This window comes from Nycticebus coucang, chromosome 1 (genome assembly GCF_027406575.1).
Source record: "Nycticebus coucang isolate mNycCou1 chromosome 1, mNycCou1.pri, whole genome shotgun sequence".
NCBI lineage: Eukaryota > Metazoa > Chordata > Mammalia > Primates > Lorisidae > Nycticebus > Nycticebus coucang.
In genome coordinates, this window is record NC_069780.1 from 182,317,936 (window position 1) to 182,333,241 (window position 15,306).

Sequence of the window (15,306 nt, forward strand, 5' to 3'; positions counted from 1 at the left end):
ATATTTGCCATACAGTTTAACTGAATCCTTAAATAACTACTCAATATGCACAGAAAATAGAAATAAAAATCTGCGTTTCTGTCATCTTTATGATCTCATTCAGCAGAACAGTAGCCTAGCCTGTGTGCACGAATTTGCCCCCAAATCTGTGCTGTTCTGAGGAAAGAACACAGTTTGATAACCTTACATTTCCTTTTCTATGTAGCTTTTCCTGTCCTGTGCAGAATCTTTTCCCTTTAAGCAGATGTATTTAGCAACAATTCATTACAGATGTGGGCTTCTTGGCCAAGCACTTAGTGGATTTTTTTTAATAGGTCTGGAATCATTCATGGGGTCTGTAAACCTGGTGCCAGATTTAGTCACCAATGGAAACAAGTTTGCTCAGTCATTCAAGAGGAGGTAGAGTTAATGGAGACATCACCTGCTTTTGGACCGCTAGAAATCCCCCAAAGTGCACTTTTTATAACAAGCAGAAAATCCTTTGGCAAAGGTCTACCTGGAGAAGCAACATCAGCCCGGACAGCTAGTCACGCAGTGACCGTCTAGGGCCATAGGTGAGGCTGCCAGAACAAAGGAGGAGGAAAAATGAGGTACGCCCTCTGCTTTACTGCTGTTGTGCTCATTTAAACTTGGATTAAAAGTTATATTTTAAAAAAGAAAATGGATTGCTTTACAAATTTCCTTACTATTCAAAATATGTTAAAAATAGCAGAATCTCTCTACGTACACAATTTCTGTGTAGTTGAGCTTCCAAGGGCCCAGGTAGTTTTGATTTATCCTCGGGCTACTGGAGTTAATCCAGAGGTCAGCCTCACTGGGATACTTGAGCAGTTGTAGCTCAGATTAGAGTTTGTGGATAATTCTTGCTATGTGCTAGAACAGTGATTCTCAATCTGTGGGTTGTGACCCACAGGAACTGTATTAAAGGGCCGCGGCATTAGGAAGGTTGAGAACCACTGTGCTGGAAACTTCTCTGCATTCATTTATTGCCATACCAACAGCTATATGGTAGTGTCTTCAACACGATAGGCACTAATTGTCTTGTTTTTAAATGTAAATAGTACTATCACAAACAGCAGTCCACACGCATTTTTTTTAAATGTTTAAACTCTGCTATGGATATATAATTTTTTTCCAGATTAACATGAGGGTACATATGATCGGGTTACATTGTTTGCATTTGTTAGGTACAGTTCAAGTTGTAGTTGAGTCCTCCACCCAGGAGGTGTGCCATATACCCCTACATCGAACCCATGAGGTAGGAGTTTACTGAGCCCCCTTCCTTTGCCTCCCCACTTGAATTTGTGTTTTTCTCTCATGGGGGCCAGTAGTTGTTCACCTACTAGTTTCAAATTGGTATTGAGTACATAGGATCCTTGCTTTTCCATTCTTGAGATAGTTTACTAAGGAGAACGTTCAACTCAATCCAGGTAAATACAAAAGATGTAAAGTCTCCATATTTCTATAGCTGAGTAGTATTCCATGGTATACAAATACTATAGTTTATTAATCCATTCATGGGTGGATGGGGACTTGGGTTGTTTCCACATCTTTGTGATTATGAATTGAGCTGCTATAAACATTTGAGTCAAATGTCCTTGTGATAAAATGATTCTTTTTCTTGTGGGTAGATACCCAGTAATGGGATTGCAGGATGAAATGGAAGGTCTATTTTAGCTCTTTGAGGATTCTTTGTACCTCTTTCCAAAAAAGCTGTACTAATTTGCAATCCCACCAACAGTGTATAAGTGTCCCCCTCTCTGCACCCACACCAGCATCTGTGGCTTTGGGACTTTGTGGGCTATTCTCACTGGAGTTAGGTGGTATCTCAAGGTTAAGAATGAATAAGAATTAAGCTTGATGTCCTTGGAGTTTTAGGGAATGACATGTATTTGCGTGTCTTCTTCCTAGAGTGGTTGTTTCTAGTTTTTAGCTTGCTGAGCTAAAAAATTAAAAAATGAAGGCAGGGTCACAGCCCATTTCCTGGCTTATGGGTCACATCCAGCACATCCTACGTGATGCTTGGAAAAAGATAACTCTGAAAAAATTGGGAGTATTGTGAAATCCCAAGTCTGAGTTTAACAGTTTTCTATATAGTTGACCACCCACCCTATTTGAAAATATATTGGTGTTTATTAATCATTACATGCTTAATCCTAAAATCTCTTAGCTTCCCAATCCTTAAGGTTTAAAAAGTTTCTAATGAGTCTTATAAGGCCCTGTATGTTCTAGCTCCCTCCTTCCTCCCCAGTTTCCTATATTATTATTCTAGTTCACTTTGCTGGAGCCACATTGGGGCACAGACAGGATAGTGCAGTTAGCTCCTTCCCACTCCAGGGCCTCCACATATATTGTACATTAGTCTACTGGAAGCCTTATGGTGAACTGTTAATCCATTCCAGGTCTGAGTTTAAAAATGACTTCTTCACAAAAATATACTTAGATAATTAGATAAAATAAATAATATTTGATAGCACAACAAAGTGAACATAGTCAACAAAAAGTTATGGTATACTTTAAAATAACCAAAAGAGTGGAGTTGGAATGTTCTTAACTTGAATGATAAATGCTTAAGGTGATACAGATACCCCAGTCACCCTGATTTAATTAATATACATTGTATGCCTGTATCAAAATATCCAGTGTACACTATATACAGTTATTATGTGCCCATAATAATAAAACATTTAAAACAGTGACTTCAGAAAAGATGTCCCAAAGCCCTCATCCTGTCCTCTCTCAGCATTTTCCTTATAATTGAATAATTAATTGTATAGCTAATTATTTCTCTTGGCATGTGAGCTTCCCGAAGCAGTATCTGGCTAGTTAACTTTTGAATTCACAGAGCTTTTCCAGAAGGTGTGGTCAACAGTGTTAACTCATTAAGTATTTGGTGAAGTCATGAATATTGACTGAATCGTCTCAAATTTGGTTACCTTTCCCCCCCTCTCTTTAGCTGGGAAGTTATCAATTCCAAACCAGATGAAAGACCCAGACTCAGCCACTGCACTGCAGAATCCTGGATGAATTTCAGCATATTTCTACAAGAAATGTCTGTTTTTAAACAGCAGAGCCCTGGCAAGGCAAGTTTTCAAGTGTGTTTTAAAATATGCAGTGTACTTGGGGGAAAAAATGAGCTAACCCTTTTTATCAGCTTGTAATAGTTGTCCAATTCTGAGTATACTACACTGGCAACATAGACCATACAGGCTGAAATCAGCAAGGTTCAGAAATGTCAGCGTATGAGCACCAGAGAATCCTCAACCCGGCATTTTGAAATTGGATTGCTTTTTATACATACATGTATTTGTCTAGCTCATTAAGTAGAATGAATGGTGATTGGTTTGATCACCCAGACCAAGGAGAAAGTCTTAAGAATTTCAGGTATCACAGTTAGCCTGGCGTTGAAGTCAACGAGAGATGAAATGAATATAATAGTCCTTTGAGGGCACATTCTGAGATAACTGAGTTTCACTTTCAATCTAAAAAGTGGAGATTTTTATTGATTCATTTAAGAAGGAAAACTTTTGGCAAAACATCTATAGGGACTATATAAATAAAAAGTATTTTTCTAATTGAGATAAAAACCCACGAGAGGAAGTCTTGAGTGGTTGGCAAGGGATTACAGGAGCAGTGCACACACTTGTTTTATTTGATGTGTAGAGGCAGCTCGCACTCTGATCGCCTGTCTCGATAGCTTAGGTATTGCTTCCATGTTTTATGCAGCTGTAGTTGAAGACCCCGGAATGTCAGCGTTTAAAATCCCTCTCAGGGCCAGGCATGGTAGCTCACTCCTGTAATCCTAGCACTCTGGGAGGCCGAGGCAGGTGCACTGCCTGAGCTCAGGGATTTGAGACCTGCCTGAGCAAGAGCAAGACCCTGTGCCTATAAATAGAAAAACTAGCTGGGGGTTGTGGCACCTGTAGTCCCAGGTACTTGGAAGGCTGAGACAGGAGAATAGCTTCAGCCCAAGAGTTTGAGGTTGATGTGAGCAATGACACCACAGCACTCTAACCAGGGACAACAGAGTGAGACTCTGTCTCAAAAAAACAAAACAACAACAACAAAAACCCCTTTCTTTGTACCATGTGTAGGCAATCTCATAACTTTACTGGTATTCAATAATGAGAACTATGTTTGGCGACATTCTGAACATATTAACATGGCAGTGCTGTATTTGGATTTTATTAAATCACTGAAGGTAACTTTCAGAATAGATGTCTATGTGGGAGGGCACGATGTATTGTTGATGCCTATTTTACTGAAGTAATTAAGCATATTTTTGGAAGATTCTAAACTTCAGACTTCTGCATTAGGTTGCATTAATGTGCCCCAAGTCAATTAGCTTAAGGTGATAATGCTGCAAATCTAGGGGATAATAAGAAATCCCTTTATAAAACAAAATTCTGGATATGGTAATGCTTTTATTCACTTATTTGTTCTTTTGACTTTATGGCCTTTCCTGTTGCATTTCATTTCTAGAATTCCAGATTCTTTCAAGGGCTCTTGCTGTTTGAGAAGTAGTGCTTAATTTTGTTCCAGAAGTTCATTAATTCTCCTTTTGACTAGTGAATTTATTAATCCTCTCCCAAAGGAAAAAAATTAGTTAACCTTAAATTTAGGTGCCCTGGCTCTCTCTCTCTTAATCAATTATTGATCAGATTCATTTATTCCTTCTTCATGTGTCTTTTGGAAATTCCATTAATTTTCCCAAAATTTTTCTTTGCTTGCTTGTCAGTTGAATTCAATACCACCATTTAAATATAAACACAAAAGGCTAAGATAGCTGAATAACGGAGTGTGGAAATTAATTTATGGGAAAATGTTTCTGTCTTGATGTTTTTAATGGGGATTAAGGAGATTTTTCTGTAGGTTGCTTTTTCATTTCTTAAAACTGCCCAGATTTTTAAACTGTAAATAACAGAGAGAAGGAAAATTGCTGTAGGATTTCGCTACAGGATTTTCATTTATTTGCAGTTCATTTCTAGGGGACCTAGGAGAGAGGTCAATTTGAGGGGTGGATGTGGTTAGGAGGGAGGATAGTAATGGCCATAGATTTATCCCAGAAGCTTGCCAGCTATGGAAATTGCGTTCGTTCTGTGTAGATGCCTCTAATTTCTGTAACATGTTTGTGTTTTTATGAATTTTGATGGGCTTATAGCGATAGTTTGAACTGGCAGATTTAGTTATCTGGCTACATTATTTTTTTTAAAAAAGGCTGAATAAAAAGAGTTTCTGGGACATACTAGTCTTCAGACGTGGACAGGAGCAATGGCCATTGTCATCATCAGTGTCAGAAATTAGCTCCTGTGGCCTCAAAATGACTATTACTAAGCACTGAAATGGACTAAGCCTAGTTGAATGCAGCAGTCATTACATCTAAATGCAGAAGAATGATGTTTTAGAAACACTTGTCATAACCTGATAGGTCACCTCTAAATATATAATTGTGTGTGTATCCTGTGCTCCAAAATGTCAGTGTTGTGCGTAACTGTCCAATGTTTTTTCTATTATTTCCAGTTTTGTCTCCTGGTCTGCAGTGTATGCACATTTTTTACAATCCTGGGGAGTTACATTCCTGGGGTTATACTCAGCTATCTACTATGTAAGTATATTTAGTAGAACATTTGGCTAATTTGCATGATGTATATATGGTATCAGTTTGTAAGAGGAGGGTTGAGGTCTTAATTATAAAACAAGATACCTATTCTTTAATTTCCTGTTCTATAAAGTTTCTCCTTTTTCCTAGAGATATTTTTATATTCTAAAATAGGAAGAATAGCTGTAAAAGGTAGTGAATAATTTTATGTTAAATTATGTTTAAAAAAACCATAAGTAAGCTACACTGCCCCCCCCCCCCCAGTACATCAAGACCTTTGCCTTTTTGCATGTTCTGGGGCTCAAAAAAATAATTAAAACCATAATGAGATACACTGTACTCTCACCTGAATGGGTGAAATTAGAAATACTGACCATATCCCAAATCGGGAAGGATATGGAGCAACTGGAATTGTCACATATTGTCAGTGGGAAGGCAGAATGGTAAAATCGTTTCGGATAATGGCTTGGCATCTCTTAACTACTATGGTATATGACCCAGCCATCACCCAGCTGGGTGTTTACCCAGGAGAAGTGAAAGCAAAGACCTGTACGTGAACGTGCATACCAGATTTATTTGTGGTTAGCCAAAAGCAGAATACAGTCCACATGTTCACCATCAGATGAGTAGATAAACTGTAGGACAGGCGTCCTGAAACTTTTTAAACAGGGGGCCAATTCACTGTCCCTCAGATCGTTGGAGGGCTGGACTATAGTTTAAAAAGAAAACAAAACTATGAACAAATTCCTATGCACACTACACATAGCTTATTTTCAAGTAAAAAACAAAACGGAAACAAATACAATTCACACCGCTTCATGTGGCCTACGGGCCGCAGTTTGAGGACGCCTGCTGTAGCATATCCATATAATGGTGGATTACTGCTCAACACTAAAAATTAGTACATGCAACATTGTGGATAAATCCTCAAACAGTTAAGCTGAGTGGAAGAAGCCAGTTAAAGGAGCATACACTGTATGATTCTATCATATATAATTCTAGAAAATTCCAACTAATCTTTAATGACAAAGCAGACCAGTGGTTCCCTGGGGATGAGGTGGGTGGGTGCAAGGAGAGGCAGGAAGGGAGGACTAACAACATGAGGAAACTTGTGGGGTGGCAAATATGTTCACTATCTTGATGGTGGAAATAGTTGTATATATGAATCAAAACTTACTATACTGTTACCACTTTACATACACGATTTATTGCATGTCAGCTATAAAAATGTTCAAAAAGTATGGAATTTCTGCTGCTTCTGCAAAATATGAAGATCTGGCATCAGAACCTTTTGATGGGAAGTAACTCTCCACCTAACTAACCCTCAAATTTTTTTATTTTTCTTACACTGGCTTTTAATATTTACATATAATTTCTTGGCCTCTAGAGATACTTGAGTTTGCAACTTCTATTTTAAAAAGGGAATAGGGGACATTTCCTAACAATAACAAAGGAGTAAACATCAGGAATCTAGTATGTGCAATGTGACAATCTGCATTTCTTTTTGTATTCCTAAGGCATGATATAAATGGCAAGGGGTTGAAGCTAAAATCCGCTCTCCCAGCTAGAACTCATTACAATGTACATCAGGCCTTTGATTGTTCAGGAGTTAAAGGAAAAGAGGGCTGGGGAATGACAGTCTAATTTGGGCAAGGTATTATTTAGATGGCTTGCATTAATCTCATTTATACAACAACCCCAAGAAATAACATTATTATCCCAATATTACTGATGAGAAGCTAATGAGACAATAACTTTCCCATGGTAAAATGACATTTAATAAATATAGTTGAAGTTTTAATCTAGGATTATTGTCTAGAAAGCATGTAATCTTTCTATAAGTTTTGAGGGGAGAAAGTTGATCTAATTGCAAGCCTAAAAACAATAACTATGAGCATGGTGTATGTGTCTGTGTGTGTGTACACGTGCGTGTGTAGTAGAAAATGGTCGCGAGAAAAGAATTGAATTAATTTATTTTACAGAGGCATTTCCCTAAAAAAAAAAAAACTTCAGTTTTTTCAGTAAGGTATCATAGTATTTCGAGAAATGCTAAGATGTCGCCTTTTAAAAGGAAGGGCATTTTACTTCTACTCTCCTCTTTCTGTTTCAGTACTGTGCGCATTTTTGTGTCCACTGTTTAAATGTAATGATATTGGACAAAAAATATACAGCAAAATCAAGTCAGTTCTGCTGAAACTAGATTTTGGAATTGGAGAATATATAAATCAGAAGAAACGTGAGCGATCTGGTGGGTAAAGTTTGAATTTTAGATTACATGCATTAAATGAGACATAAACAGGGTTTTTTTTGTTTGTTTTTTTAATGAAGTTGCCTTTAATACTGTTCAGCTTACCTTTAGCCTTTGACTCATACTATTCTGAAAGCAAATCCCCCCAAATAAAAAAATATGTAACCTTTTCCTATTTAGACTTTTGTTCTTTGGTCAAGTACACAATTAAATGAACCAATGTTGAATTGTCAGGGAAAGGAGAAAAGGCCTCAACACTCTATATTTTTCTATTTATGATTTACTTGGTTTTATTTTGGGTTGGAGTACTGTAAATAAAAAATAACACAGAGCTAAGTGCGTGGGAGCCACGGGAGAAAGGATTGAAAGAACAGAGAAAGGAAAAGAACATCAAAGAGAAATATATACTGTATGATCGTTTTTTTACGTTTTAACTTGGCCTGTGACCTTACACATTGGAGTCACCTGAAAGGCTATTAATGCATGATTGTTGGGCTCCACCCCAGAGTTTCTGATTCAGTAGGTCTAGAGGCATTTCTAACAAAGTTCTCAGGGATGCTGCTGCTGGTTCAAGTTGCACACTATGAGAACCACAAATGTGAACCATTTTCTTTAAGTCAAACATTTTACAAATAATATGAAGCTAATCTGTTAATTATATGGTGGTATTGGAGATTATGAAGCACGTGGGTAAGAATATCTAATAAAATTACTACACCGTGTCTACGACGCTAGCCAAGGAACTGAAAGCTTCCAAATTTTTTCTCAACAGAAGCAGATAAAGAAAAAAGTCACAAAGATGACAGTGAATTAGACTTTTCAGCTCTTTGTCCTAAGGTATTTTTTTTGTTTAATTTTCAATTCCTGTGTGGTTTCACTGTAAAATACTTACCTGTACCAAAGCTGAATGATTTTCCTAATAGACTTCTTCTATTTCTGTAAGATGACTGATTTCAAAAGGAAAAGCCTCTATCTAAACTTTTAGTATTTTGACATTTTTGGAGTTAGCGTGTATTTTTCAAGATATTTCCTTCAGCAGTTTAAAACATGCCATGGTATTTATGTTGACACAGATTAGCCTCACTGCTGCCGCCAAAGAGTTATCTGTGTCTGACACAGACATCTCAGAGGTAACCTGGACTGATAATGGGACCTTCAACCTTTCAGAAGGATACACTCCACAGACAGACACTTCCGATGGTATGCTAAAATATTTCTGGGTAGTCTTATTTTTATTATAATGAGTGCATACAAAACTATTTAACTTGTACCAACTACTGAATGGATAAGTAAAATGCAACATATCTATACAGTGGAGTATTCCTTGACTATAAAGATGAATGAGGTGCTGATACTTGGTACAACATGGATCAACCTTGAAAACATTGTGCTAAATGAAAAGAAGCCAGACACAGAAGGCCAGATATTGCATAATTCCACTTACATGAAATGTCCAGAACAGGCAAATTCAGATAAAGGTTAGTGGTTGCCAGGAACTGGAGGAAAGAGGGAATAGTGAGTGACTATTCATTGGTCTGAGTTTCTTTTTGGAGTGGTGAAAATGTTCCAGACTTGGATAGTGGTAATGGTTGTAGAACTCTGTGAACACACTAAAAATCACTGAATTATATACTTAGAAGAGTGAATTTTTTTGGTATATGAACTGGCTCACAAGCTGTTAAAAAGTATGAGGGGAAAAAATCTAAGTCAATGTCCAAATCTGCTTTTATTTTGAAACCGTCTGGCAGCAATGCTTGTAGCAATAATGAGAGGAGGTAAAGACAAAAGCTAATCCTGTGCCTGGAGGACTGTCCCTATTAAAAGGAACTGGAGTATGAAAGGCAAGTTCCCTGAGTACAACTCTGAAGGTTCTCATGTGTCTTCAAAGTTAAAAAAGCTTCTTTGATTTTCATACTTAGATTAAATACAATTTAATATAGGAGAGCACAGTGTTGTTTACTAATGCAGATTTTATCCATAACTTAAATTGAGAGAAAATGCTGTGCAATAGATAACTTTTGTTAGTCTCACTGGATTAAGTGGTCGCAACCTTATACTAAACACATGAGCAGGTTGGATGGACAAACTGTTTCATAGTTATTTTCCAAGAACGTTCTTTCTTTTCTATAGCAAGGAGATAGTGAGAGTGTGCAGTGTTAGAAAGATGGGTTTGAAGGTTGGGAGAGCCGAGTGGAGTCCTGCCTATTATCACTAGCTGACATTTTTGTGAGCCTCAATTTCTGGGTCTTTAAAGTACATTAGAATAAGATGATGACCGAAGCTCGCCCACGCTCTACAAGTTCAAGTTCATTCAATATCTACAAATGAGGCCATATTTTAAATATCAGGATAATAAGGTCGTTGTTCTGAGGCACCCTATCTAAGACTTACACAGTAAAAGGGACAATAACCCATCCCAGATAACACTTTTCATTAACTGAAGATTTCAATTACTGTCATGAGGAGTTAACAGACTAAAAGATTTTCTATGAAAAATAAAACCAATTACATCAGTTTACCACCTAATTTGTCATTTCAAATGTCCTGAATCTTACTATGGTCAGTGTCAGCTGTAGTTCTAGAGAACCAAATGTTTTCATAGCTGTTGGGTTGAGTATGAAATAGGAACAGCAGTATCTTCTTTTCATTGCTTTAAACAACACAGATTACAGGTACTTAGATCTCCATGTATGAAAATACTGAAGTTGGATAATAGTCACCATCTGATGTGCCAGAACCCACAAAAACTTCCAATTGAAGTATTTTTTTTTATTTCATGATAATACACATTCCCATTGGCTTAAGATAATTACTACCCTAGGAACAGGATGGAATTTTTATAGTGAATGCTTAAACTTCAGTCAAAGCCTCAAGCTGATACTAGACAAGGCTGAACATTAATTAAATCATTACCTATACTGTTCTGTACTTAAGAGGAGATCTAAAGACACAGGGAGATGTGTTTGTCCAGAGACACTGTGGAATGCTGCAGATCTGGGAGGGGTCAAATATGTGATTAAATTAATTCAAGTTGTCTCTGGATAGATAAATACCAAAGTTGCCAAGAGGGTTCAGATTGAAGTCAGTTATCTTTGAGATAGCTTTTATTTCAATTTGTCGTAGTGCTTAAGTGTGAACTTCTGTTCTGCCTTTCACAGATCTTGACCGACCTAGTGAGGAAGTTTTCTCTCGAGATCTTTCAGATTTTCCATCTCTAGAAAATGGCACGGGTACAAATGATGAAGATGAATTAAGCCTTGGCTTGCCCACTGAGCTAAGGGGAAAAAAGGAACAGCTGGACAGTGGTCACAAACCAAGTAAAGAGAAGCAATCAGCAGCTGGTCTCACCCTTCCTCTGAACAGTGACCAAACCTTTCACTTGATGAGCAACCTGGCTGGGAACGTCATCACAGCTGCAATGACCACTGCTATCAAAGACCAGTTAGGGGGTGTGCAGCGAGCACTTTCTCAGGCTGCACCCAGCCCAGGAGAGGACACAGACACCGAAGAAGGTGATGACTTTGAACTACTTGACCAGTCAGAGCTGGATCAAATTGAGAGTGAATTGGGACTTACACAAGACCAGGAGGCAGAAGCACAGCAAAACAAGAAATCTTCCGGCTTCCTTTCAAATCTACTTGGAGGCCATTAATCTAGGAATCAGCGGCTGGAAACAGAACACCAAAAAACCACCAAAAAAATTTCAAACAAGGAAAAAACAAAACAAAAACAAAAACAAAAAAATGGAAAAAAAATGAACTATAAGCTTTAATTATTATTTTAGATTTTTTTTGTTTTACTTTCCCTCCTGCAATGGATTGGATATATATTAGATGACACTTATAGATTGATATTTCTGATAGTTATTTTTATGTAACAGGCATGGAAATGAACTTTATATACACACACACACACACATACAGTGTTGTCAGAGATAAATAGTAGGGATTTTTTATAAAGAAAAAAGAAAAAAACCCAAACCACCAAATTATTAAAAATTTCCCATAACTATTCTTTATTTTTTCTTTACAGTTAATTTTTCAAGCATGTAGAAACAGTTTATTACAATTCATTGAAAAATACTAACATTTGAAACCCATGTTGTATTGGCTCCCTTATTCCTAATACCTGGAAAAGTTTTTTTATTTTCTTTTTAACTGGTAGATTTTGATGTAAAAAGACAAATTTATCAAGGTACCTTTAGTTGAAGGACTTGGGAAATACTATCAAAATTAATTTCCAAGGAAAAAAGTTTTTAAACTATGAGCAAGCTGAAACATTTCCATGTTTTTTTCAGCAGTTGTAGACTTAGGCTTACTCGTAAAGTGGCATGCTTCCTTGATGGCCATTTCTAGTCTTACAATGGGTGGTATTAACCTAGAGAAAACAAGTAGTTATGTATCACACAGACAATGGCTACGACGTAAACAGACTCAGCTGTTCCGCTGCTCATGTGTCATGTTTGTGACTGCAGACGTATCCTACCTGCTCAGACTTAAGTTAAACCTTTTATCTTTCAGATTGTGTCATGGAAAAAGTCTCCTACTAGTTCTTGCTGTTCTGAGTGACTTGGGCATCAACAATAAAAAATAAGAACTCTGTTTTCTTAGTCTGTATAGATAGAGGAACTTGCTTAGCTTTAAAGTATATTGATTTGCCACTGAAGTCTAAATATGTAATCTGTTTATTCTTTGGAAGATAGCATATATTCTTCTTCATTTTAAACGTTTTTAGATCACTTAAAGAACCAAATTTGATTTATGGTTCTTAACAAAGGACTAAAGCAGAAATCAAGCTAGTTTTGTTTTTGTGATATAAACTTTTAAGTGTTGAGGGACCATGTCAGCAACTACCAAAAATCTCTTAAATCTTCAGGTATAGCTGGCATTTCTGCAGGTGCACACAGACATCTGAGACCCTCAGAAAGGAAGGATAACCTAAGAATATAGGAAATCTGTGTTCTCCTCCTTTCATTCTATCCCTTTTCTGGTATTTCTAACTAATTGTAGGTAATCTGACATTGTAACATAGCATCTTATTTATTTTTTCTTTCTGAGGTATTACAATATCTAGACTGAATTTTGCCAAATGTTAAAGGGAGACAAGTGACTGAAGTCTTTGAACCCTTTTTTGTGTGACTGACTATGCTTTTGTGTTATTAGTGCCTCATGACTGTGTTTAATGACCTTTATTGATGAAGTGAGCCTGTGTCTTCATTAATGTGCCCATTTAAATACAAATGGAAACCTGGTGTTAGAAAATCTCCGAACTATGTGGGTTTTGGAGGAATACCCCTGAATTCTATTCAATAAGAGTTTCTGGACATAAAGAAAAATACAGTCACATGTTTATAAGTCATTACCAGGATTCTTTTATTTATATGCATGTTTCTTCATTAAAAAAAAAATCTCCTTTGTCATAAAGTCAGAAAGTAGGAGTCATTTCAGTTTTTCACTGAGGAGAAAACAGGAAGTTAAATGATCCAAGCAATTACAGAATGTGTTATAATTCACTAGGCAAGTTTACCAGAAAATAAACTCAGGGATGATAATGTGTGATGGTATGAACAATAAATCTAGAATAAAATGTTATAAACTAAAAATCAAAAAAGGCTGGGGAATGAAGGTGGGTTGGTAGGGTAGACAACTGTGTAATCAGCACAATGGAAGAGACACGCCAGCTCTCTGGACAGTAGCATTGTAACTACACATGTACTTTAATAGCATTATTTGTATAAGAATGTATGATTACAGATTTATATAATACAATAATGGTGCCCTTCCAAAAACTTTTACTTCAAACGAACATGGGAATGTTAAGGAAGGGGGGGGAGTGTGTGTTTGTTGGTAGGGCAGGCACTGTCTCTGGTTTTAAGATGTAGTAGCAAACCTGTGATTGATCAAGTACATTAGGGGACCCAATATCCTTTTTACCGTTAAGAATTTACATCAATCATAATATTCCCCCAATACTGATAAAGAATGGCTTGTAAGATATAACTGGAATGTAGTCATTAAAATATAAACCATGATTTTTCTTTTTAAATTAAGAGCTGTAGAAAGGTTTTACATAGTTCCTGCTAAGGAAATCATATAATGGGAATAACATTCACTGATCATGCATTTGGGTCCAAAACAATAAAGCAGGGTTCAGAAGCTGCAGTTTGCTTTGAAAAGTCAATTTAGGCTTGGATACTCTCATTCTGAAAGACCTTTGCTTTTTTCTCACCCTAAAAATTACAAAATCGATTTCTTAAAAACTGCCTCCTCTCCACCTTAATGGACTACTGAGAAAACAAATTTTTATAAGGTTTTGTAATTGGCAAAAAATATTCAACATATTTAGGTATCTCACTCTTATGTTTGAAATAAGTGCAACTTTCTTCCTTTTAAAAAGATGGAAATGCCAGCATGCCATTGATTTTAGGCAAGAAGCAAATCTACATTTGTTTTAAGAAAAAGAAGTGACTTTTAACATTTCTATGACCTGTTTATAATTTAGATCGGTGTATTTTACACTCTTAAAGCTGTGTTAGTTACAAGACAGGAAATTATTCTGAAAACCTTTGCTGAATTACTGTTATCACATGTGGCATGTATCATGATTAACTTAGAAAGGTTTAGAACCACATTTTTATGTGTTATTCCTCCATTTCTACCACAGCATTTATGTTAGGAAAGAATGCTGGAAATTTGAGTTCTGGTTCTGATGTTAATGTTATGGCCCTAAGATACAACATCAAAGTCATATAATATCCCCAACCCACAGCCTCAATTTCCCCCCAAGATTATTTATCTATAAGGTTAATTCTCATCCTTTCCACGAGAATGTTTTGAGATTGAATGATAAAAAGTATCTGAAGCACTTTCAGGGGAGTAAAAAAAGTCTTACATAAAACCAAGATACTGATTTTTTTTTTTCTGCCAGTGTTTCAACTAAGCCATCCTTTTAAACATGAAAGGAAATCATCAAGTAATTGCTTACAATAAAACTCTGTAAGGTTATTTTAATGGGCTTAGCACTGTATCAGCCGCATTGTCCAATAAATGCCTGTGGAATAAATGGATGGAAAGTGTTGCAAAAATGTCTTATTATTTCAACTGAATCTGTGGACCATGTGTAAGTTTCTGTACTAGTCAGTTTTAATGGTTATAACACCTAGTTCTGAAAAAAAAAAAAAAAAAAACCTAACAACTCCATACCTGTTTCCCTCATCTATAAAATAAAGATATACTAGATGTTGCATGGATTAAATGTCTTAAGGCTGGGATTAGCAAACTATTGCCCATGGGCCAAATCTGGTCTGGCCTGCCACCTGTTTTTGTATGGAATACAAGCTAAGAATGATCTTTCTTTTTGTGTGGGTGTGCTGCCCACTGAGGGGGGCTCTCAAAATCCTCCCACCTTAGCTTCCCAAGTGGTTGGGACAGGCATGCACCATCATGCCTGTCTTTTTACA

General features: G+C 36.7%; 1 protein-coding gene across 5 annotated transcripts in view; it reads left to right on the top strand.

Annotated features, from left to right (window-relative positions):
• The window catches only part of RETREG1 (reticulophagy regulator 1), a 144,888-nt gene extending 129,975 nt beyond the window's left edge, over positions 1 to 14,913 (top strand). For 4 of the 5 annotated variants that reach the window (XM_053592873.1, XM_053592882.1, XM_053592889.1 and 1 more), the window contains 6 exons: positions 2,957 to 3,083; positions 5,521 to 5,605; positions 7,710 to 7,847; positions 8,620 to 8,684; positions 8,921 to 9,047; positions 11,006 to 14,913. In XM_053592873.1, the coding sequence (XP_053448848.1) occupies positions 2,957 to 3,083; positions 5,521 to 5,605; positions 7,710 to 7,847; positions 8,620 to 8,684; positions 8,921 to 9,047; positions 11,006 to 11,499 (1,036 nt within the window). In that variant the 3' untranslated portion in view covers positions 11,500 to 14,913. Of the gene's footprint in view, positions 1 to 285; positions 591 to 2,956; positions 3,084 to 5,520; positions 5,606 to 7,709; positions 7,848 to 8,619; positions 8,685 to 8,920; positions 9,048 to 11,005 lie in introns of those variants that run through there. The other variant, XM_053592903.1, reaches the window with a different exon arrangement.
• The last annotated feature ends 393 nt before the right edge of the window (positions 14,914 to 15,306 follow it).